The sequence below is a fragment of the Ambystoma mexicanum genome, chromosome 12 (assembly GCF_040938575.1).
Source record: "Ambystoma mexicanum isolate Mex_15411 chromosome 12, UKY_AmexF1_1, whole genome shotgun sequence".
In the NCBI taxonomy this organism is placed as follows: Eukaryota; Metazoa; Chordata; class Amphibia; order Caudata; family Ambystomatidae; genus Ambystoma; species Ambystoma mexicanum.
The window spans coordinates 157,410,345-157,435,118 of record NC_090936.1 but is presented as its reverse complement, the minus strand read 5'-3'; the positions used below and the strand labels follow the sequence as shown (position 1 = coordinate 157,435,118).

At 49.6% G+C, this 24,774-nt stretch overlaps 1 protein-coding gene across 2 annotated transcripts in view; it reads right to left on the bottom strand.

The window, feature by feature from the left end:
• ARFGAP3 (ARF GTPase activating protein 3) overlaps positions 1-24,774 on the bottom strand; it is an 840,898-nt gene that overhangs the window by 758,164 nt on the left and 57,960 nt on the right. For both annotated transcript variants that reach the window (XM_069628227.1, XM_069628226.1), the window contains exon 2: positions 22,449-22,567. In XM_069628227.1, coding sequence (XP_069484328.1) covers positions 22,449-22,567 — 119 coding nt within the window. The remainder of the gene's footprint in view (positions 1-22,448; positions 22,568-24,774) is intronic.

The following is a 24,774-nucleotide window of genomic DNA, read 5'->3' as shown; positions in this document are numbered from 1 at the left end:
GTAAAGTGAAACAGCATAACTTGGTTACCTTCAGGCACATGTGAATTGCTTCGCAACAGCACTTCTTGTCATTCAGAGGAAGGGGTGGACTGCCCTATAGGGAACTCTGGAGATTTCCCTGGGCCTCTTGGGTGTCAACACATTTTGTTTCCACATTTTCTCATAGGAGAAGGGCTGTGCTTGCTGACAATGTGTATTATGAGTGCTGTCTGAAAATTGTTTCCGGGGCCTCTTGGTTCCCAATCTACCCTGGTTTAGAGGAACTAGTCATGTTAAACAATGTACTGTTAATTCCTCGAGAGATCATCAAGCCTCTAGGTCTTGGATAAAATGCAGTCTGGTCTAGTGACAGTTGTCTTTAAGTTCTGATCCTGGCTCTCCAACTAGATTGTACAACCCAAGGCAAATCATTTGTCCTCTCTGCATCAAGATGGAAATGCCAAAATGTGCAGAACTTAGAAAGACAAATGTCAAAATATTATTATACGAAATAAACTAGCACAAGACGGTTTAATGTGCTCCACATGATTAAAGGGCCATGTTCTTCATGGTGAATTCTTATTGTAAAAACACCGCATTTCTGCATAGTGGCGCCATCTAAAACATGTAACGGATGCACATTACATGTTTCTACTTGACCAAGTGTGATCCTGGCCAAATCACTTTACCTGCTTGTGCCACAGTTTCCAAATGGCCTGCTCAAATGTTGAAGCACTTACAGTTCAAGCAATGCCAATTTAAACAAAAACCTCAATATTTAAATCCACATTGCAGTTGAATATTTAGTTGCTGCATCGGATCAAGGGAGAGGTCTTGCTTGCTGTAGCTGAAGTTAAATGTCAGTGCTACAGAGCTTTGGGTGCATGTTGCCAAAGGCCAGTGCATGTAACAACATTCAAGTAAAGAACGTGCAACAACAACAAACGAATGCATGCCTTTATACACAGATACAACAGTCATTTGCTATGGCTTCTACCTAAAAGCCAGCATGGACCTCGGAATTGCAGGAAATCCCTCTCCTAGTACTTTTTAAATGCAGTTTACAAAAGCAGTGCCAAATGTGGCGCCCAAATCATACAATGAATGTGCCAAACGCGCTACTTGTGGTCCGTATATTACAGACCACAAGTAGCGTGTTTGGCAATTTCCGCTAAACTAAAGGGCTGTACCTCGATGGAAGGAGTGTTTGGGGGTCGGATACCCTTGCCCAGACTCGGAGACTAATTTTATGGTCATATTGGGTGCCCTTCAACTGGCAATAGTGACCAAGATGGATGAAAGAGTAACCAGGTCTCTGCTGCATGTTCTTGCGATAACCTCACTAGAGAGAAGTGTGCATTTGTTCTTAATATGTAGTTTTACAAAGACCGTGGAAGATCCATCCTAATGCCCTGTTCTTCATACTAGAAGAGCGCATCATTGAGTCATAAAGCTTCTGTGTCACGACTTGCTCTGCAGTGGGCACTCTGCGGTATGGTGAGCCAGTTGACAGCTCTTGGAACTGCTGCCTTCTGCCCGGTACTTCTCTGGAGCTCCACCTGCTCGGTCGGGTCCCTGCGGTTGCCAGCACACCTGAATGACTCACAGTGTCCTGAGCACGTCTCCCACACAGCTGGGCTTCTCTCCCTAATGCAGTCCAAGACTCATCTGCTTTCTGTGCGTACTCTGCAAAAATGCCCTTCTCTTCCCGTGTCGTTTTCTGTCAGTGCTTGCACTACTACTTCAGCTCCAACTGCTTCAGCCTCGTTCCAAAAGCTTCTGCCCCAGCTACTCCTTCCCCCCAGCTGTGGCTTATTTTCCAATTTAAATGTCACGCTCCAGTGCCTTGACTTCCAACAACTAGACCGCACGTTCCTTTTAGTAGCACCTTCGATCTTCATTAACTCTTAGTTTCCAAAATTATAAACTCAATGAGAAAGGAATCCTTGAATCAGTATTTTCATTGGTGTCCGGTTTTGCATTTTTAACGTGGGGAGCAAGCTTCTACTGTCTAGATTTTATTTTTCATAGGCTTGAGAAGATTGTTTGTGGGTACGGTGGGGAGAGCAAGATCTGGAAACCCTTAAACAAGGGTTCCCTTGGAGGTCTTAAAGAGCAGTTCTGTTTGCGAGAAACAGAACTGTTGTCCTTTTGTGGTGCCATCTGCATGGTGTTTCAGGTTGTGCGCTTATGTCAACAACTTAAGCCACATTGGAGAATGTCATACAAGAAGTGGCCCTTTTTGGGAGAAGCACTTTGGGTAATTTTCGCTAGGTTTTGCCTCAAACGCCCATGCGCCCACCCACACCATGTTGAAGGAGAACTACGAACGGTCTAACATTCAGAGTCAGTGTATTCAAAAGCATTTTGTGTGGATAGCTTAAAAACGTGGAACAGATAGCACTCTAAAAAGCACAAAACCTAGGCAACTTCTCTGCTCCATGGCCTAGGTAATGTCCATGAATGATGGTAATGAAAAATCTTAGAACCCTTAGACATTGATAATAATGTGAGAAATAGCTGGTGCAGTTGGAACAGGGCATTTTTGAAAACTATTTTGTGCGCACATTTTGATCAGTAACTTGCGATTTCTTATAGATGGTGGATGGGTTTACTGCTGGCAGTATTCTTATGATGGCACAGCCGTTGACAGGAAAAGATGTTTTAGGCTACCCTTTGGCTACTCCATAACCTTTGCCAACCAACTGTTTTTTGTTTCGAGTGATCCTCTGAAACATCTTGGAAGGATGGGTCAGAAGATCCAGGCCTATTTCCAGTACTGGCCACAGACATGCAAAATGGCAGTTGTCATTAATCATGGCTACACATGGAGCAATACCAGGGTTTTCTCCAATAAGGGTTCAAAGTGGGCACTTCTGCTTCGTGTCTGTAGCATAATGTTTTCGGGAGCATTGGAGGTTTGTGTGGGAGATTGGGTTGTCTGTTACTTTAGGCATTGCCTTCAGGGCTGTCCGAAGATGTGGAGAGGCCCGGGGCAAAACATTTGGTGAGGCCCCCTTACAATTTTGGTTTATTAATACAACTCCAAATCAACTACATCAAAGTTAGATTTCTCTACTGAAGAAAAGTTTATGCCAGACTAACTTTTGTATTATATGCAAAAATATAAATAGGATGGCATGAGCTCTCCAGTGCGCCACTCTGAGGGTCAGTCACTTTTCCAAGCAAAGTTTCTTCGGCTGGCTCCTCCCTCTGGAAACAGCCTCCCTGCCGCTCTGAAACTTGAGCAGAACCATCTCCAGTTCCGGAAGCAACCAAAGACCTGTCTCTTTGCTTCTGCCTTCTCTCTTCCTCTTCCTTGCTGATCACCTGCCTGATCCAGGCACTAGTCACCTATTTAAGCTCTGAATTCGGCCCAGGTACCTGCCTGTCCTGTTGCAATCACGCACTGCCTCTTGGCTCCCCTGCACTTGTAGTCTGTATCTGTAACCCTACAGTCCCCTCTCTTGCACTTATTCTCCACCCGTTGGCTGCACTTATGAGTACCCACACTTGCCACCCGTTGGCTGCACTCTTGTTTCTCCTTTGTTCCTGCACTTCTGCGTCCTACCCCACACTTGGCACTTCTCCCCTCCCCCTTCCCTGCTCTTGCGCAATCTCAGTTACACAAGGCCTAGTAAGGTCTGTTTTTGGTACTATTTTGTTTCCCCCTCCTTGTCTTGAAGCCAGACAGCAGAGTCGGAGTGGTCGAAGAAAAAGACATCTCTACGATGAAACACACGAGGCGCGCCGAATTCTCGAAGCAAACACGTTTGCGTAAAAAAGGGAAGAGAGGCTACGGGTGCCATGCGTCCTATTTATAACATCCGGTGATGTCGCCCTCGACGGAGGCCTTGGAGGGACATCGATCCGACGTCATCGACGTAGGACGCCCTCTGCCGAAAAAGTTTCCGAAGTGCACAGCTGTGGAGATTACATGTCAAAGATGTGGACACACTCCATTCTAAAAAACCTTCTTCCCCTTTAAATTTAGAGGCGCGCGGGGGGTGCGGCCCAGAGTGCATGCGCTGCTCTCTGTGCTCCGGCACCACACCTCAGTCCCCATTGACAATAGAATTAACATTGCCTAATGACACTAGTTTTATTAGGGCGGAAGTTGGTGGGACGTATGGAGGAAAGGAGACTATGGACTAAGAGTACGTTAGTCACTACGGTGAGTAACTTATAATTACTCTTACGTCCCATCCCCTTTCCACCATACTGCATGGGCGATTACAAATGAATGTAGCCCCAGGGTGGAGCAGAGAACCTCCTCAAGCAAATAGGTTCCAGAGAACCGCCTGGCCGAAAGTCGCATCAGTTCTAGAGTCGGCATCCAAACAGTAATGCTTCCAGAAAGCAGAGGTAGTGGCCCAAGTGGCCGCCCTGCTTATGACTTGCCAAGGGACATGGTGCTGCAATGCGATGGCCGTTGCCTTGGTCCTGACTGTGTGGGCATGCAGGTTGTCCAGAAGCGGCTTGTGCTGGCCCTCGTATGCTTCCTTGATGGCCGAGACCATCCAGCGGGATATGGACACCTTGGAAGCCTGATAGCCTGGCCTTGAGCCTCTGAAGGTGATAAACAGGGCATCAAATTTGCGGAAGCCCTTGGTCCTGTCCAAGTAGAACTTCAGGACACCCCCGACATCCAGGCAGTGCAGCACTCCGTGCTTCGTCCTTAGGATTGGCAAAAAACATAGGAAGGACTATTTCCTCGTTTCAAGTGGAAGGCAGACGGCACCTTGGGTAGAAATGCTGGGTGTGTCCGCTGACTCTACAAGCAAAGGTGAGGCCAACCATTAAGGCCGTCTTGATGGTGACCAGCCTGATGTCTGCAGACGCCATTGGTTCAAACTGTTTGATCGCCAGGGCGCCCAGTACTATGTTAAGGTCCCACACAGGGTGTGGCCTCTTGAAGTGCGGGTAGAGCCTTGCGAGCCCGGTCAAATGTTTCTTGATGATAGAGTTAGAGGAAGAGAAGGTCCCCTCAGAATTCCTGTAAACCCCAATGGCTGTGAGGTATGTACGACAGGTGTCCACCTGGACCCCCGAGTGGGCGAGGTGCGCCTAGGAGGAGCGCACGTCATCCGAAGTACATGCAAGCGGGTCGATTTCCCTCGAGTCTACCCAGTGGCAGAACCTGGTCCATTTACTTTTATATTGGGCCCTGGTAGCTTTGCTCCTTGCGCCCTGTATGATTTCCAGATTCACCTGGGAGAGGCTGAGGCGCTCCAGCGTTACCTGCTCAGTCACCACGCTGTGGAGGGCTAGTTTCTGATGCGCTGAGTGGATGACCCTGTCCCCCCCCATGCTGCGCCGAAGATGTGCTGGGCCAGTAGGGAGATGAATTGGAGGCATCTACGAGAGGCTGAGCAGCTCCGAAAACCATGGCCTGGTCGGCCACCATGGAGATATTAGAATGATGTTGAGTTACGAGACTCCTTGATTTTGCAAATCACTCTGAATCAGCGGTGTAGGCGGGAAGGTGCAAGCCTTCATGCTGTTCCACTGAAGCCGAAATGTATCGCCCAGAGAGCCGGGGTCCTGTCCCTGCCAGGAGGTGAACTGAGGGCACTTCTTGTTGTGCCAGGTGGCAAAGAGATCCACCTGGGGATGACCCCACCTGTGGAAGATCTCCTGAATAACGAGGTAGTTTAGCTGCCACTCTTGTCTGCTCACAACCTGCTGAGTCTGTCCGCCTTCAGGTTTGATTCCCCCGGGAGGTGGACTGCCCTGAGATAGATGTCGTGTTCCAGGGCCGACTCCCACATGCTGATTCCCAGTCTGCACAGAGGAGGGGGATCTGGTGCCTCCCTGCTTGTTGACATAGTACATGCTGGTCGAGTTGTCTGTTGGAGGACAACCTTGCCCCTGAGAAGTGGTAGGAATGCTCTGAGCACTAGCCAGATGGCATTCAGCTCTAACCAATTGATGTGGTATTCTTGCTCCTGTCGAGTCCAAGTGCCGTGGAACGAGGTATTGTCCAGGGTGGCTCCCCAGCCCTCGAGCGAGGAGTCTGTGGTGATGGTGGCCTGCGGGGTGGGCAGCCAAAAGGGCCTGCCTGTCCCTAGGTTGCAGTCCCTGGACCACCATGTTCAGTCCGGGTGGAGAGATGGCGGAACGTAGATCATCTCTGATTGAGAGCCCCGCTCCTGGTTCCATGAGGCCGTGAAGTGCAGTTGAATCCTCCTCATCCTTAACCTTGTGTGTGGAACGGCTAATAGGACTGCTGCCAAGAGACCCAGGAGATGCTGGTATCACCATGCTTAGGTCTCCTCTGTGCCGAGGAAGTGGGTGGAGGCCCTCTTCATGGCAGAGTTCTTGTCCTCCGACGGAAATACCTTCTCAGAGCACATGTCCCAGATGAGGCCCAAGAATGTCTGAGTCTGCGTGGGCTGCAGCTGACGTGGAGGCCCTGCGCTTTGAAGAGGGCAGCCACCAACATATTCATGAGCCTTGTAAAGATCCTGGGGGCCGAATTAAGGCCAAAAGGAAGGCCCTTGTATTGAAAATGGTAGCCCATGATCCTGAACCGTAGGAAAGAACGATGGGGCTGCCAAATCGGGACGTGTAGGTACGCGTCCTTCATAACCAGGGAGCACATCCAGTCTCCCTTGCACAATGTCTCCGCTATGAAAGCTGGCGTAACCATCTGGAATTTCTGAAGGGGTAAGGAAAGGTTGAGGGAGGAAAGGTCCAGCACAACCCTCAGGCCTGCCTGGTTGTCATGCCTTTTTCCCTCTGAGGCTGTCGCGGAGGAGAGGGACTGGAAAAAGCCCCCCCCCCTTTTTTGTTGCTTGCGCTGGTTCTGAGATATCAATCGGTCCGGCTGCCTGGATCTCTGTTCCTAGAAGCCGCGGAACCCTCCAAACCCTCCATACGTACGCCCCTGTCGGAGCGCTGCTGTGACTGGGTATACAGCTTGGGCATGGTCTTTGTCAAGATGGATAAAGACTTGGCCGTTTGTGAGCTTTTTTTTCTTCTTGTCCAGCTCTTTGTCCGTGGTGGAGTGGAAGAGTCCCCCTCTATTCCCCCCCTCGAACAGTAGATCTAATATGCGTTCCTGGACGTCTGGGTTGAATTTCGTGGCCGGAGCAAGGCTGTCGTCCTCATGTCCGTGGCGATGCAGATGGCACAGCCAGAGGTGTCGATAGGGGCCACAGTGGATTCTATTATGTCACGCGCCACCAGCTTGGCCTCTGCCAGCCCCGCTTTAAAACGCGATTGGCTCTGCACAGGGAGTTCCGGGAGGAGGTCCGCAGTTTGCCGCCATAACCCCTGGTTGGCGGCAGCCAGCATGGCATCAGCATTGGCTTGAAGAAGGTACAGGGACGCGTTGGAATAGAGTTTCTTTCCGTACGCCTCCAAGATCTTCTCCTCCTTGCTTAGCAGAGCCACAGAGGAGGAGGCCGAGGACGACTGAGGCTTTGAGTATAGTGATGCCGCAGCGATCACTGAGGAGTGTGACTGAGGATGGGCCGAGAGCAAGAGTGTATCCCCCCCCACTCCATCTGCCTGTACTTGGCGTCCAGGCGTCGATTGACCGGCTGGGCAGAGTGGCGCTTAAGTCAACCCTTCTTGGCCAGGGAGACTACATCAGTCTGCAGAAAAATCCCTGTCTTGGCAGAGGGGCGTCAGCCAGAACCCCCTCTGCCAGCTGCTTGACCTCGGGCTCGGGCAGACCCAGGTATTCCACCAGCCCAACAAGACGTTCGTGGAAGACCGTGGCTGAGGATGGCGTGTCGGGATCCTCATCGTCTGTGTCCTGTGGATCAGGAGGATGCTGCGGAGGTGGAGGAGTAGTAGTTGCACAGGAACCGCAGCCGGGGACTGAAGAGGCAGCTGGGGAGAGGTGCTTGTGGGGCCGCTAGCATAGTCGGGAGGACTTCCCTGATGGCGTCCTCGAGGATAAGCCCCATACGAGGTGACTTCATGAGCCCGAGGAACCCCTCACTGGTCTGAGGAGGGGGTACCGACGGGGTAGCCGTGGGCTACTGGAGCTGCTGCATACCCTGCCCGTATGGACGCAGTGGGAAGCTGCCCTGCGCATAAGGATAGGCAGTTGGCCACGTACCTGGTTGAGGCCAGTCCCACCTTGACACTCGTTCTTGGCTAAACTCCTGGAACGGCACCAGACGGGTGCCTCCGTCTGGTGTGGCGGCCATCTTGTCGAGCTGCCTGCCACTTGCATGCAACATGTTGCTCGGCTCACTGGACCCGGCCTCCTCCAGGACTATAGTATGTGGATCACAAGGCCTACACTGCTCATCGGGCCTAGGCCCGGTAGGTGTGACACCCTCGACCCGGGGGGTCGGTAGAGCTGCGTTTAGGCGCCCCCTCAGACATATTGCTGTTACTAGGGCGTAGCCCCTCGGCCATAAGGCCGGAACAAGGGCAGAGCCTCTAGAATGACGATCCGGTACAAGAACCTTCCGGTCCCTCAACACTGCCAGTGGGAGGATCCGAGGATCCCTCGGCTCGAGGCCGGTAGCTGAAGCAGCCTCGGTGCACATGCTGGTAAAAGGACCTGAACAGTCCCTCCCACATGGGAGAGTCCTTCGGAAGGAGTCTCCTTTGTGGGGTGCGATGGAAAATAGCGGCCCCTCCTTGGGCCTGGCTCTGTGTTTCACAAAGTTCTTGAGGTCCTCTGGAGGCGACTTCTGGAAGAGCTCCCTCCACCTGGCTAGTCTGTACTTCAGCGCGTTCGATGAACAAACTTGCCAACCATGGTCTGGGCCAAGGCAAGGTAGGCAGAAGGTGCGGGGGTCTGAAGTTAGGAAGAGCCTGTTGCAGGATGGACACCTACTGAACCCTGTGGAAGTCGACATGCGCGGGGAGGAGCGTGGCACCCGAGGACAGAGTACCTGAATGATAAAAAGACAAAGTTAAGAAGTATCCGCACGTGGAATTACATGGCCAAAGCCAAACCCAGGAAACTGGTGAATTCGGCCCGTTCCCGTCGACGCGGAAAAGGGGATGGAGGTGTGGCGCCAGAGGGGCAGAGTCAGGCCAGCGCATACTCCCCGGGCCGCACCCCTGTGCGCCTCTAAATTTAAAGGGGAAGAAGGTTTTTTCTGGTGAAAAAGGTTCTACCGTTCCTTGGAAAGGACGCCCATGCAGTATGGAGGAAAGTACGTAAGAGTATAAGCAGTGTTGCTTAGCAATTTGACATGCAATTATGTAGGTTTGCTAATTAAATGAATACTCGTGTAGCAAAGTTAGCTATTTAAGTTTCCCTGTTCAATGCACAGCTCACCCAGCTTTCCTCTCTCCCCCCTCTTTTCTTGGTTCACTGCAAGCTCAAAGGGGCCAACGGAGAGAGAATGCAGCAGTAATCATCTCCTCCACTCTTAAGTTCCAACGTTCTGTGTGGGAGTGCTATGCAAGTTTTTATTTTCTACAAATAATTGCAAACCAGACATATCAGGATGATATATTTAGTGAGCTAAATATATCCTGTCTGGCAAAGACCAGTATGTGTTAGCTTCATTTTTTTATTAAAAGACAGTCATGCAATTCCATTCCTTAAAAATAAGTTATAACATAATGCATAATTACAGTATGGATACTGTAAAACACTGAATTGGTGGTTACAGTAAAGTTTAGGTTACTGTAGCTAAATAGTGTCAATTATGTTTCATTTTGCGGAATAAACGCATCATATTGATGAGTGAACACCCTTTAAAATGTACATGATCACACTGTCAAATAGTTTTAATGGCAAACCTATTTCTGTGACAAGTTGGTTGCATCCATCTGTGAAACTAGCGCTCAACCCATGATCCTTGATATTCTATCTTAGCACCCTGTTGTTTTATACCAGTTACCCTGAAAGTGAGATGGCTGCAAACGACAACATTCCACCTAGTTTGCCCAGTTCTCTGCCTACTACACCATCCACTCTGTGTAGTGTCTTATTTTATTCCCTCTTACACAACAAATACACAAAGCTAACTAGATGTTTATGCAAAGTAGCAATAAATAGTTCCATCTAGTTTGTACATCTAGAGATCTTGGCAATACCATACACTGCAGTTTGCCTCCAGAGAGGCCTTTACTCGGATTATAATTACATTACATATTAGCACCTGTAAGAGAGAGATGGCTAAACTGTTTACAGATCCTTCTTATATCCATGTATGTGTGCCCACTCATGCAGCTAACCTTTTACATTTTACAGACACTCATCCAGAGCTCGCAAAATCTACTCGCCCACTCGCATAGTCAAGGCAAATACCATTTAGAGGGGATGTTTGAAACTTTTATTGAGCATTTACTTTGTTTGCAGTAAATGTCAAATAAAAGTTCCACTGTGCATGTCTGGCCTGTGTAGCAGCAGTGTGCCAATCAAAGGTGGTTTGTGCTAACAGGCACCCTTTTACAGAAAGTGGATTTGCATTATGTGTCATCCGTTGCCATGGGTTGGTTGGCTGCATTTCTCTTGGGTCGAGTAAGTAAACCAAGTTACTCAAGTTGCAGGTATAATGGAAGTTGAAAGAATTTGCAAGGTCAGACTCCTCTCTCTAACGTTTTACTTCAGCGGTATACAAAAAATGCTATATTGTTGCTCATTTTATGTCTTGGGTACAAATAACTTGTGCTTTCATTACAAATACTAGTACAACATTGCTAATCAAATGGGTTTGTTTACTAATCAAGTACATTTAAATTAGAAAAACTGCTAATCAATTGTTGAAAACTAATGTAATGGATCACTGACAGGCATTACTTCTAGGACAATTAAGGCAAGTATACATTGTGATTTGACAGAGCTTAGGGTTCACTTCATACTAAAACAATTCATGTTCAGGATTGGTAAAGCAATATATTTGTAACATCGAGCTTTCCAGCTTTCCCGCTTAAACTGGTGGTGCATATTCTGCCATCAAGAATTGGACAGCGGTAGATCTTTTCTAAATTCTATCAATTGAAAAGTACATTTTCCAAATTAATCTCTAAGGGATAAAAGTCACCCTCAACTCATTTTGGAAGGTAACCAAAAAGCAAATGTGATCGGATCAGAGAGGTGCATTATGAAATGCAAATCTTTGTATTACAGCAGAGTTAGTGGGAGATGTGGACATAGAGTGAGTGGGGATGTTTCAGCTCTGTGCTACGCATTTCATCCATTCCCGGTCATCTCTGGATGAACATGCAAAGCTTTCGAATATACTTAAAGGTTTGTTCCCATCATGGAATCTAAACTGCCATCTTGCAATGCATTTCGCATGAACCCAGTGCAATACATGTCTCACTTAGCACCCTGACTGCTTTCACAGCTGAATAGAGCCACAAATGGGCACATGAATTCTGATAAAATTGAAGTATCAAAAAGATAGGAAAACCTGAACATGAAGTATCTTTTGCACATCTGGTATGATATCTCCATCTCTTGGACAGCATGCAGTTATAAAGGGATTTGGAAAGTGCAACTATCCATAGATTTACACCAAACGTAAAATGTCTGGGTTCCAACACCGAAGGACACTGCACAAACAAAAAAACTCAGTGAGGCTATGGGTATTTCTAACCCAGGATTAAGGCATATTCCTCACCACATGAGCACCGAAACCCAAAGGCTGCTGTGCTGCAATTACACCACTGACACCATTGCGCTCATTATCTACGATATCATCCCAGACCAGTGTCACTTTATATGTTAAATGTTAAACAGAGGAATTCGAAAAAAGTAGATGGTCAGTAAAGGGACAGGTCTGAACACTAGTTATCAGATGCTTAATGTGAACATGTTTGCAATAATCTGTAAAACAGAGATAGGTGGGAGGCGTGGCTTGGAGCCATGGCGGTTGGAGTGGCTCTCTAGGAGCTCCCAGCTCGTGCCACGCAACGGACCATGCAGCACCAGTGAAACAGCGTTTTTTGGAGTTGCAAACGGGTGTGACTTGATCCCCTTATGATCAAGCACCTATGTGAATGTTTCCAGCTTTCCACCTCACCGGGCTCGTAAGATATCTAACACGAGCGAGCGTCACACCCCGCAACACAAGCTCCCAAGATGGCAGACTCCCGCAGCCAAGAGCTGACCCCGACACCTATGGGGCTTCCTGATCACCCAGCACCAACGGCGTTCCATCAGCAGGGGCTGTAGTGGCATTTCCTTGCACAGGAGCGAGACCTTCGTCCTAAGCGGTGAAAGCATACTCGAGCACAGTGACTCAGACAGGGGAAGCTGCACAGAGGCGCGGTAACAAGCCCGCCAAGACGAGTCAAGCTGCGGTCTCGGACGCCCACTCAGCAGCACTCTTCCCCTGGTGCAAGGAGAACGGGCCCCCCTCCCTGCGGACCTCCGCTGCCCACCTGTTACTGCGCCATAAGCAAATTGGACAAATGCCCAGGGCCACATGAACCTTATAGGCCCTCCAGCCAAGCCTCACCGCACCTCCTATTGAGCCGGCACACCAATATTGAAGTGGACTAGGGTGACATCAGCAGCGCCAATGGTACAGTGCGCCCTACACTACACCCAGCGGAGGTGGCACAACCAACCAGCCCACCAAGACGAGCTGCGGGCGCCTACCCAACAGCTCTTTCCCCCTCCGGTGGACACCCGCTGCCTGCCTGCACGGGCACCATAAGCAGCCGGGACGAACGAAGAGGGACCCTCCGCCAGTCGGCTACAACCGCGTCGCGCAGCAAGCGGGAAAACAGAAGCGCAACGCTCTGGTTGTGTCTGGGTGGGAACCCGGCAATTTTGCAAACAAGCCTCCTGCACCACCTATGGAGCCGGCACCCCGATACGGATTCAAACTAGGGGGACGTAGACGCCACCTTACAGGGCAGCCTACACCACACTCAGCTAGCCCCTGGGGGCCCGAGGGCAGGATTGACGCCACGCCGCCAGAACGGTCTGCTGCTGCGACATCTGGTCATTTTGCCCCGGTCCTCGCCATTGACAGAGGGGAGGCATCCACCACCAAGCACTGTTACAGTTAGGGCGGCACGTGCCGCACAAACCAACTGTGGCTGCCTTCCCCCCACCCCCTCCCGATTAGGGGAATAGGGGCTCACCCCCAGAAGCATATCCCTCTGCAGCGCCAGATCCAGCGGGCTCCACAAAGGCCGATTTGTCATTCCTACTGCCCATCTCGCCTGGCAACGTCGTCACAGGGCCCCCATGAGAACCAGAGCCCATAGCAGCGGCCCTATGGATGGACCCCCTCCTCCCCCCGTCATCTGCAGCACATGCCGCTGGAAGAGCCACCCCATGCTATTTTGCAGCCAGGACATTTTATCCCACTCAGCTCCGAACGGCAGTGTCTACGTCCCCATGACTCCCAAACCCACACCACAGGGGATCTCTTGGATCCAATAGGCCATGGACTTGGTATCTCCTGTTCAGTCCTTTTAGTAAGGGCTGGAAAGCGATCTGTGTACCAGGTGACACCCCACCAGCGCAGGGTCAACTAACCAATATGTTTGCTATCCATCTCCCCGTAGCCAAATTGAGGGGGCCTTCCCCTTAGACTTTACTCAATCCAGGTGTGATCTGACAGGAGCAAAAGAGGGCTCTTTCACTTTGACAAGACATGGATATCACGTCCAAAATGGCCAAGTCGCAGAAAGCTACAAAACAAACAGACATCTCTGCTCTGTTGTCAACCCCAACAGACAAATAAAAGAAAGGGGACCGCAGCGAGTCGACAACCTCGGATACATGCGCAGAGGAGGACCCCGACCCCCTGGCACAGGCAGTAACTAAATCCGACTTACAGGAGATAAAGACCATCACAAAGGAATATCAGAAGGGCACAGAAAGGTCATGAAAAAGATCACGATCCTGGACAAGCGGGTGGGGGAGATGGAGGCGAGGACAGAGGAGGTGGAGACGACCCTGTGTGAGCATAGTCATGAGATCGGTGAGAGCTTAAAGCACTCGAATTCAAACAGGAAGACGCAGAAAACCATTCCCGACGAAACATTTGTCTTAGAGGGATCCAACAGCAATTTCGGCTGCAGACCTGGGCCCCTATGTCAACGACCTCTTCCGCTTCATTCTGACCCTCCCAGATGAATCTCCACTTGAGCTGGATAGAGTGCACCGAACAAGAACTAGGCCAAACACATCTACCCCGCCCGGGGGCGTGGCTACGAGGGCCATGTAGGACGACGTGATCTGGAGGAGCTCCCGAGATCCTGAAATGATCCGGGCGAAAAAGTGCGCAACGATGGGCCGACGACCGCTGAAAATACACATGTCGGTGTGTGAAAGATTGGGCCACACTTGAACTTCTGGAAGGTGTAGGAAGAACGGCGGCAGAGGTCTGTGCGGAAAGGATAAGGAGCGCCAGAGACAAAAGACGACACAAAATGGCCGACCAATGTCCGGAACAAAGGAAGGAGCAGGCCGCACTGTGACCGAGCAAAAGAGGCGTACTGGGTGCGCATTTGTCATTTGTGCAAAATACAGGTCCTCTGGGTCATGTCGAATCGAAGGTGAGGCCGAAGGCGAAACAGCCCACCTTAGACGACTTCGCTAAGACGTCCCCTGGTCAAGACAATACCAAGAGCAGGGATAAGCCGCATGCAAGCGGCATGACGACAACGGGCCCTAACCAAGAAGTCCTAGCTGCGATTACGGACCTAAAGGCGGCCTGGGAATCTAAACTCAAACTAGCCGTCACTGAACTGAAAACGGCACTGGACCTCAAGGTCGGAGAGGTGCAGGAGGATGTTAATTTACTCCGACAGGACGTCAGGGCCTTGGCGGAGCGCACGGAGTCCCTTGAGAAGGAAGTTAGCCCGAATACCACGGATTGTGCCTCCCATAAGGCCGAATTGCATGCCCTGATACAAAGAGTGGGCAACCTGGAGAGCAGAGCGGAGGAGGGGGGGGGGGGGGGGGGGGGGGGAGGACGCGCCCGACGAAACAACATCTGCATCGTGGGCCTGCCGGAGGGATTGGAGGGCCACGATCCCACGGAACTTATTGAGTCCATGCTACTGCAAGAGATACCCGGAGGAGCCCTATCAAGGATTTGCGGTGGAAAGGGCACATAGAGCTCTAACAAGGAGGCCGCCGCCGGGAAGCCCGCCTAGGCCGGTGATAGCCAAAATTCTTAATTACCGAGATTGAGAGAGGATATTGGAACACTTTCACAAGGGAGGAACGATTATACGAGGAGCGGCAAACATCACGGCCTACCCGGACTATACCCGGTCTGTGCAGCGTAGCCGCATGAACTTTGGGACGGTAAAGCGGAGATTGAGAGAGGCGGGCCACAAATATGTTACTGTATCCGGCAAAATTGAAAGTCATACATAAACACAAAAAACTTTGTTTTTTGAGACCCTGGAGGCTGCCATGGGGTGGCTCGATGCGCAGGGATGTCCCCAGGAGTCAGGAGTTCGGACGCAGAGAGAGCACGGAAGAGATAAGTAATGCACGAGAAAGGTGCCACAAGATGGCGCGGCCTGTGGGACTTGAATATAGTCATTTGCGCAGCCTTCCGTAGAGAAGGTCAGACTATTGAACTAGATATTATGAGCACTGTAAGTATTATTGAAATAATGGGAGCCTTACAGAGCGGATCTCTTTACCCCACAACAATTTTAGTTAAGTGGCCATTAGGGCGACTTCACCCTACTGAGCTCTGTGCATTGTTTGGTGCTTGCAGGGCTAGATGTGGGGGTGCCTGAGTTCCGAGAACGGAGCTGGGCAGCAGTTGGGGTGTGTGGTGTTGGGGAAGGGACGGGTGGAGGGAGGGGAGGGAAGTTGGGAATTTGCTGTGTACATAGTTATGGATAGTTTGAGCTGGTACAAGAAGCTACAAGTAAAGATGGAGAGCTGTATCTGTATCACGTGGGCAAGGGGGATTCGCTACACGGAAGGCAAGAAGACACTCATGAGCCATGGGGGACCTTAAGATCGTAACATGGAATGTCAGGGGACTTAACAGTTACTTAAAGAGAAACAAAGTCATGATGTACTTGAAAAGACAGAAGATTGACATTGCGTTGTTGCAGGAAACACATTTGACCCGGCAAAAATTGGAACTGGTGGGGAAGAAGTGGAGAGGTACTGTAGTAGGCTCTCCGTATTCTGCCTCCTACGCTAAGGGAGTGCTGGTCTGGGTGGCACTGCACGTTCCGCTCCAGCTTACACAAGAAGTGGTGGACACGGAGGGGAGGTTGGTCATATTGAAGGCGTTGGTAGAGAATAGAGAGGTGTGCGTTATAAATACGTATGCCCCCAACCAAAACACTGCGGCATATTTTAGAACCCCGTGTACTCATCTGGGCGCGTGTTAGGGAGGAGCGGTTATCTGGGGAGGGGATTTCAACTGCGTGCTCAACCCAAAGGCAGACAGATCTGATGGGAAGATTGATAGGCCCACCCCAGCGGCCAGGGTATTGCAGACATTACTAGACGACTTTGGGCTGGCAGATGTTTGGAGGCTGAAACACCCTAATGAAACACAGTACTCTGCTCCGCAGCAACTGCACACGAGACTGGATTACTTTTTCGCCACGCCAGATGTGGTGATAGAGACCACCCAAATAGACTATAGAGCGAGGGTCCTGTCGGACCACTCGCCTCTGGTGCTGAGTTGGCAGTACTGCCGCCCCAGGGCGCGGATACAGACATGGCGCCTCCGGGCGGAAGCGCTCCGGGACCCGGTCTTCAGGGAAGATATCAGGGATGCGATCACACAGTACTTTGAGGTAAACACAGGCAGCGTAGACTCAGCATGCACGCTCTGGGAAGCCTTTAAGGTAGTATTGCGGGGTGCTGCTATTGCTAAATCATAAGGCCTACAGGGTGGGGTCCTAACGGAACTAGAGGAAGCGGAAGAGAAACTGGAGCGGGAAAGCAACAGGGCGGGAGGGGATGCAGAACTTGTACTTGAGTTACAGCAGAGGTGTGCAGAGCTTTGGGAAAGGCTCTGCAACCTTAACTATAAGAAGTATGTTGAGAGGCAACATGCAGGAGGGGATAAAACTGGCCGCTTGTTGGTGTGGTTATATAAGAGCGAAACCCCCAGGCCCCCGATTAGGACAATAACTAGAGAAGACGGGGAGGTGGTTGACACCCAAGAGGGAGTCAACGAGGCATTCTTGGACTATTATAGGACATTATATGAGGACAGAGGAGGGGACAATCGAGAGGAGATTAGAGAAACTCTAAAAGACATGGAATTACCTAAGATCAGTGCTGAAGAAAGGGAGGAGCTGGACGCACCGATTACCCTAGAGGAATTGGGAGGAGGTGGTGAAGCAGCTGCCCACACGTAAGACCCCGGGCGCGGACGGGTTCCCTGGCGAGTTTTATGAGGAAGTACTCCCCCCCCCCTCCCCCCCTATGCTAGAGATGCTCAATGAGTCTTTTGAGATGGGTCGGCTGCCGGAATCGCTTAGAGAAGCGTTAATTGTGCCGCTCCCTAAGCCCAACAAGCCAGGGCATAGCTGCGTCTCCTATAGGCCGTTGTCAATGTTGAACCAGGATAGCAAGATATTGACGGCGGTCCTGGCCAATAGGCTGCGTAGAGTTATTAGCAAACTGATACACCGGACCAGACAGGTTATGCCCCCAACAGAAATATAACCCACAACCATAGGCGACTCCACCGGGTGATTGAAGAGGGAAACAGGAGCGAGGGGGAAATGGCGGTGGTGTTCCTAGATGCAGTCAAAGCTTTTGATTCAGTGAGGTGGCCATGGTTGCTGGAGGCCCTGGAAGAATACGGGATGGGGCCGGGTTATGTTAGGTGGGCAAAATTACTATACAGTGAACCACTGGCCAGGGTGCGCACAGGAGCGGTGATATCCGAGAGATGGCAACTCAGTAGAGGCACCAGACAAGGGTGCCCCTGGTCCCCGATGTTATACATTCTAGCCCTGGAGCCCCTGGCAGTGTACTTCAGACAACAATATGACATGGCTGGTATTGAAGTAGGGGGAGAGAAACACCCAATATCCTTGTATGCTGACGATTTACTACTATACTTGAAATATCCGGAGGAAAATCTTCAGTATATTCTAGAGGTTATGGAAAGGTATGCAGAACTGTCCGGCATAGCGGTGAACCCCCAAAAATCGAGCATGTTCCCATTGGGGAGCTACATAGGAGCCCCTCTGGAGCGGTTGCCACTGTTGTCTGTACCTTGGGCGGCTGATTCCTTCCGCTACCTCGGAATAGATGTGTATCATACGGTGGAGGGGGAACACTTGCATAATACCGAGGTGGCTGTGAAAAAAATCCAAACAAGTATGAAGTTTTGGGAGAAGTTGCCGCTGGCGATGATGGGACGGGGGGGGGGGGCGATGCTCAAAATGGTGGTCCTACCCAGGCTGTTACATTTCTTCAGTAATATACCATACTTGATACCCAAAAAGTTGTGTGTCAAACTGAATAGCATGTGCAGGGACTTCCTATGGCATGGCACTCGCAATAGAGTGGCGTTATGGAAGCTGCAGAACTTCCATGATAGAGGGGGCATTAAGCTGCCAAATTTTGAGGCCTATTATGTAGCTAGCCAGTTGCAATATGTAACCAAATGGCTTTCTGATGAGGTAACTCCTGAATTTAGGCTGTTTGGGCAGGACTGCACCCTGTTTTACCTAAAGGAGATTATCTGGGTGCCTAGACTTGAAATGAAAGAACGCCCGGGTATGATGTTGCTTGGGTGGAAGATGTGGCGCAGAGTATGCCGACTGATGGAGAACCCGTACCCGTGCTCCCCGCAGGTACCGCTAGTCGCCTTAGCTGGGGGAGACAACCAACTCAGAATGATAATTAGGACCTATTGGGAATCAGTCGGGCTGGTCACATTGGGAGATGTATGGCAAGAGGGGATCATTAAAGATTTCGAAGAACTGGGAGAAGAGGCAGGTTTGCACAGAGGCCAATATGTCACGTATCTTAGGCTAGTGCAGATTATTCGTAAAACCTGGCCAGAGACTGTACTGGTGGAGGAGCCAGACGTCCTAATGGGAAATATATATGACATATCAGAAGGAGGGCACGAGATCGCTAGACTGTACGAGATGGTGATGACCCGGGTGGGGAAGGATTTGACTCATTTGAGGCTGGACTGGGAAGCGGAGGTGGGGGCACAGATGACCGATGGGATGTGGGAACGTGCTATGGGATACCACAAGAAGGTGTCCAGAAACACCAGAATGCAGCAGATACAGTTATACATAACGCATAGAGCCTATATGACCCCGAAGAGAATATCTACGTTTGTAAACGCAGGAAGACCAGCATGCCCAAAATGCGATGAAGAAGATGCTGATATGACACACATGTTCTGGTCTTGCCCAGTGATTGAAGCTTTTTGGGGGGGGAAGTGGGACGAAAACTAGCGGATAAAGGGGTCACGCTCAACATAGATACAGCCTGGGCCTGCCTATTGGGAGGGTTTCCCAGACCACGGAATACTAAACATGTTGGGAAACTGAGGGACCTGGCATACGTGCTTGCTAAAAGTAGTATTGCCATGGGCTGGTAGTAGTGCCACAAGCCACGGGTTGAGGTATGATGGCAGGATTTGCAAAAATGGGCGGAGGCTGAAACGGTAGTGTGGCAGGAGGCATGTAGCAAGTGCGGGGAAGAAGAAGTGGGTAACCTGATGGCTTGGAGAGTGTTAATAACAGGACTGTTTGGTACAATAATGGATTCCGCAGCTTCGGAAGGAAGCGATACCCGACCACACGCAGCAGATACAGAACGAGAAACGCAAACAAGCTCTTGAGGGGGGAGGGATTTGGGGAGCAGTAATGTGCGTTAATTGATGTTCACGAGTCTGTTGTAAATAATGCTGCAAGTTTGATTTGTATTGTTTATTTGTTTTCAAAATAATAATAAACCTTTTAAAAAAAAAATTAAAAATAAAATAAAAAAAAAAAACAAAAAAAACACATCTACCCCACCCGATGTACTGACAGAATACACTTTTATACAGTGAAGGAAGAAATAATGAAGGAAGCTAGGGACTCACCCCGTATTCTCTTTAGGGACGCCTCTAGCTCCATGTATCAGGACCTTGCAACCACCACACTAATGAAAAGGAAGGCCCTACGACCCGTCAGACTGGCTCAGGGAGAAGAAAGCCCCCTACCACTAGGTGTTCCCCACTGCCCTGACGTTCACCTGGGCAGGCAAGCCATGCCTAGTTGGCACCCTACAGTAGGCAGAGAAGCTCTTGAATTCGTAGACAGAGGATGACGATCCCGATGAAGACTCAACCGCCCGACAAGCCCGAGCAAGGAACCCTGGACTCTCCTGGACCCATGTGGAAAGACGTCAAAGGCTCAGAGGACCTCCGATCAAGAGTAAACGGAACAGTAAAGACTGAAGAACCAACTCCGGAGACATCAGCTGGGAACCCCTAGTAAAGGTGCCGTCCCACGAAAAGTGGCATGCGGGTAGCAATTGCTCAGTAGAACATCAGAATACCGGAACGCCTATGTTTTACCGCACATTAGTTGAGGCTTTGTTGCCTCCAAGTAAGTCGGTTGTGTTGGTCCTGCCGGATACCCTGGTGGTCGAAGGCTGGCCCCGACGACCTGGTTTGATTTTGAGCGGGGTTTGGGGTGGCGGAGGTAGGGGACTCGAAGTGGGGACTTAATCAACATGGGGGCCTGTTCATCAGAGGATTACCAGGAGAGGTGATCAAAGGAATTAACCTGCATAACCTCCACAGATGATGGAGACCACTAAAGGACTGACAAAAACATGGAATGTACAGTGGCTGAACTCACCAAGGAAACAAAAGTCAGTTGAACATAGGCTGGTTCAACTCGCAGCAGACATTGTCTGCTTCGAAGAAACACACCTGCTGGGGCCGGATGAGAGGAGTATCAACTTTCGACAATACCCCACGTGGCTCTTTAAGCCAGAAAAAAAAGGGGGTAGCCATACTTCTCAGCCGCGCTGTCCCTTTAACACAAATCTCTGTCACACGAGATCCAGCGGGGAGATACCTCCTGCTTAAGGGGCTTTTGGTCGAACTCCCAATCACAATCGCCCAAACACTGCTCAAGAACGTTTTCTCAGCAACGTCTTCCCTACACTTACCACTTTCATAGAAAGCAGACTGCTAATTGGAGGAGATTTTAACCTCACCCTGGACCCCATTATAGATAAAACAATGCCACCCTCCAGGGAGGACTTTACTCGTGCCTTGGGGATGGCGGAATTCCTGAGGGAAACTGGCACCATAGACACCTGGAGGTTAGCTAATAATGGGGCCGAGACCACACGTTCTATTTGCACATCCACAAGGGATTCTCAAGTACACACCTACTTTGACATCCAGCACTCTCTAACCTTGAATTGAGGACATACAAATTGGCCGCAGAGTGATATTTGATCACGTCCCAGTAATAGCCTGCATACGAGTCAAGGGCCTTCCATCCCCCCCCCACAAAGGTCCTGGAGACTTCAAGAATATATTCTGGTGGACATAGCGTCCAACTGCGAGATTCGGGACTCCCTCACAAATTATTTCACAGAAAACGTGGGAAAAGGCACCTCCAAAGCCATGGTTTGGGATGCGATGAAGCCAGTCATTTGCGGGGTGGCCATCAATTGCATGGCGGCACACAAAAGACGGCATTAACTCCAGCTCTCCAAGCTGGATGAGGAGGTGGCAGAGCTGGAGCCACGCTTAAAAAAAACACCAATCCGTGAAAGCAGGAAGAGAACTCAAAAAGGCAAAATCAGCTTTTGAAATGCACTTTTTTGAAAAACCATTATCTAAACAGCAACAAGGCTAACCGGCTGCTGGTGCACAAACTGAAGAAGCTGCACACCTGAAACAATATACTAGCCCTACAAGACCCGAACGGTATGCCCTGCTGCACAGACGCAGATAAAGTGGAGATAATCACCGAACATCACAGGTTTTTTTTTTTTTACTTCTTTTCACTAGCAAATTTATTTTAAAAATGTCTTGTTTTTGTACTAAAATCCCCATGGTTAGATGTTCAATGTTCCACTGCACATTTTTTACAATTTTCTCCATCTAAAAATTAAAAAACAAATCACAACAAAACTTGTGGTCCTATTCAGTAAATCTAGTGACTACAATTCCAACCCTGTAATGATCTGTATGGCTGCCTGCACTGCCCCCTTCCCAGTATACACTGAACATTTTTAATAAGAAAGATCGTGGCACGGGAGCAAATACCCCAGGCACCCAGAATCATCACAAATCTAGCCGTCACACAGAGCTACTGAAAGCTGCTTAGATGGGAAAAATATGCTGAGTGATTTCACTGTATATGGAGACAAATCATTACTGCTATTTAACAAATAAAGTGATCCACAGATGCTGCGAGGCAGCACTCCCCAATTCATATAACAGGGTGCTTATATTCAAAATTAAAATAAATGTAAACTTTGATTTACTCAAAAGCTCTGGGGGGGTGGGTCGAAAAGATTAGCAATTTCACATTCCATTTATCTACCATTTAATAAACTACAACTGAAAAGGACTACTTACCTTATGAATGTCAAATGAACACCAAGCGACCGATGAGTCCCTGAGCAATCAATGCAAAGAAATACCCCATAGGTAATACTAGCCCAACTGGGGTTCTTGGCTCCACAGTCGAAGCATACCTGAAAATTAAATACAAAAAACACATTAATATACCAGACTGCAAGCTGCACTAACTTCAACAACACTTAACTTCCCACAGCCTTACCTGCCCCATCCAGACTGCTTGTCACACTGTCACATAGTAACTAGAACCAAAAAGTAAGCCAAGACCATAACATTAGATTTCAAATGTTCTTTTGGTATTATTTTACACAGAATTACCAAATCAAAGTATAACAGGGTCAGTAGTGAATAATTAATCAAGTTGGTGTATTTGCCAATCCTCTGTACACCTCATTGCCTTCTTTGATTTAGGAATGTCCAGACTCCCATGCCTGAAAGAGTAACTTTTGCCAAACATCATTCAGCAAGCTGGGGCTCCTCCTCCTCCTCCTCCTCCTCCTCCTCCTCCTCCTCCTCCTCCTCCCCCCCCCCTCCCAGAGGACCATTAACTATGTGTGACAGGGTGCTCAATAGACTTGCAGATATAGATTTTCTAATAAAGTTGAAATTATATATCTGCAAGGTAATTGGGGTTCTTCATCTAGGGGAGTTCCCTACATCCTATTCTCAACCTTGAGGTGGGTTCCCACATCCCTAGCCCACACTCCCTATTTCACCTGCATTCGGTTGACTATGGCTGGGTCACCCCTAATAGCTAGGGAACCCTTGAAACCAGTCTTATGTAACTCTTGTCAGACTGCCTAGGGACCTAAACGGGTAGTTGGGTTGGTCTGTTGCTTCTCTCCGAGCGACTCTTCAGCTTCCCATCCCCATCTACCCACATCTCCCTATCCTCCCACATTGCGTGAGTTTCCTTTCCAGCTCGCTCCTATTCCTGAGTCTCTGCCAACTCCCTTCTGGTCTTCGCTTTCTCCAAACTCTGTGCTTCAACCACTAAAAGGGCCTCTCCTCTACCCTCCTGACCCTTAGTTCACTCTCTTGTCGAGCGAAGAAAGTGAACTACAGACCTCCCATTTTGCACTATCTGTGGTCTTGATCAATCACCAACAACCATCTCAGATGAACGCAGTAAGAGTACATTGACAGTGGAGCCGTTGGGAATTACATCGACCAGGATCTTGCGGCAAAAATGGGTCTTCCGTTACGCCCTAAATCAACCACCGACACTGTTACCACTGTTGACGGCACAGAAATAGCTTCTGGTCCAGTATCCCAATGCACTGCAGCTTTAACCCTTCTGTGCCAGGATGGACACCAAGAATCTATCGTTTTCAACCTCATTTATGCACCACAGTTCCGGTTGATTGGGAATGCCATGGTTGGTAGCTCACAATCCTCCAATCGATTGGCGAGCAAAAGTATTGGCCTTTCCCGAAACTTGCGCCCACACATTATCGCCAAGAGAAACAACCAATAGACAACAGAACCTCCACGCTTGCAACTGTGGCAATCAGCACCCTACAAAGTGAATACCAGGACTTTCAAGATGTCTTTCAGAAAGAACAGGCTAATAACCTGCCACCGCAAAGACCATACGATTGCCAAATCGACCTGATACCCGGCGCACAAATCCCATGTGGGCGAATTTACGCACTCAGAACCAGAAAACCAGGACCGGAAGGCCTATCTTGACCAATACCTGGCCAACGGGTTCATCCGTCCCTCAAAGTCTCCAGCAGCCAGTCCTCTATTCTTCGTACCATAAAAAGGAGGGGGAATTGAGAACATGCGTCAACTATCGCACACAACCAGATTACCGTATAAAAACGCTACCCCCGCCACTGATCTTTGAATTGCTTGATCAAGTCAAAGATGCCCAAATCTACACAAAACTAGGCCTGAGGGGGGCATATCACCTTGTTCGCGTAAAACAGGGGGACGAATGGAAAACCGCTTTTTGCACCAAATACGGCTTGTACGAACATCAAGTAATGCCCTTTGGCCTTTGCAACACGCCTACAGCATTTCAATACTTCATGAACGATGTCCTACGGGAATTGATTGATGTCTGTGCTCTTGTGTACATCGACGATATTCTAGTATATTCCGCATCAAAGTAGGACCACGTTAAACACGTCCGATCCGTATAGGAGAAACTCCGTCAACACCAGCTCTACGCCAAGCTCGAAAAGTGCTCATTCCATGTCTCCGAGGTGGAATTCCTGGGCTTTATTCTCAGCCCGAATGGATGTACACAAGGCAGATGCTATCCTGAACTGGCCATCCCCAAATTCATTCAAGGGGGTTCAAAGTATGCTGGGTT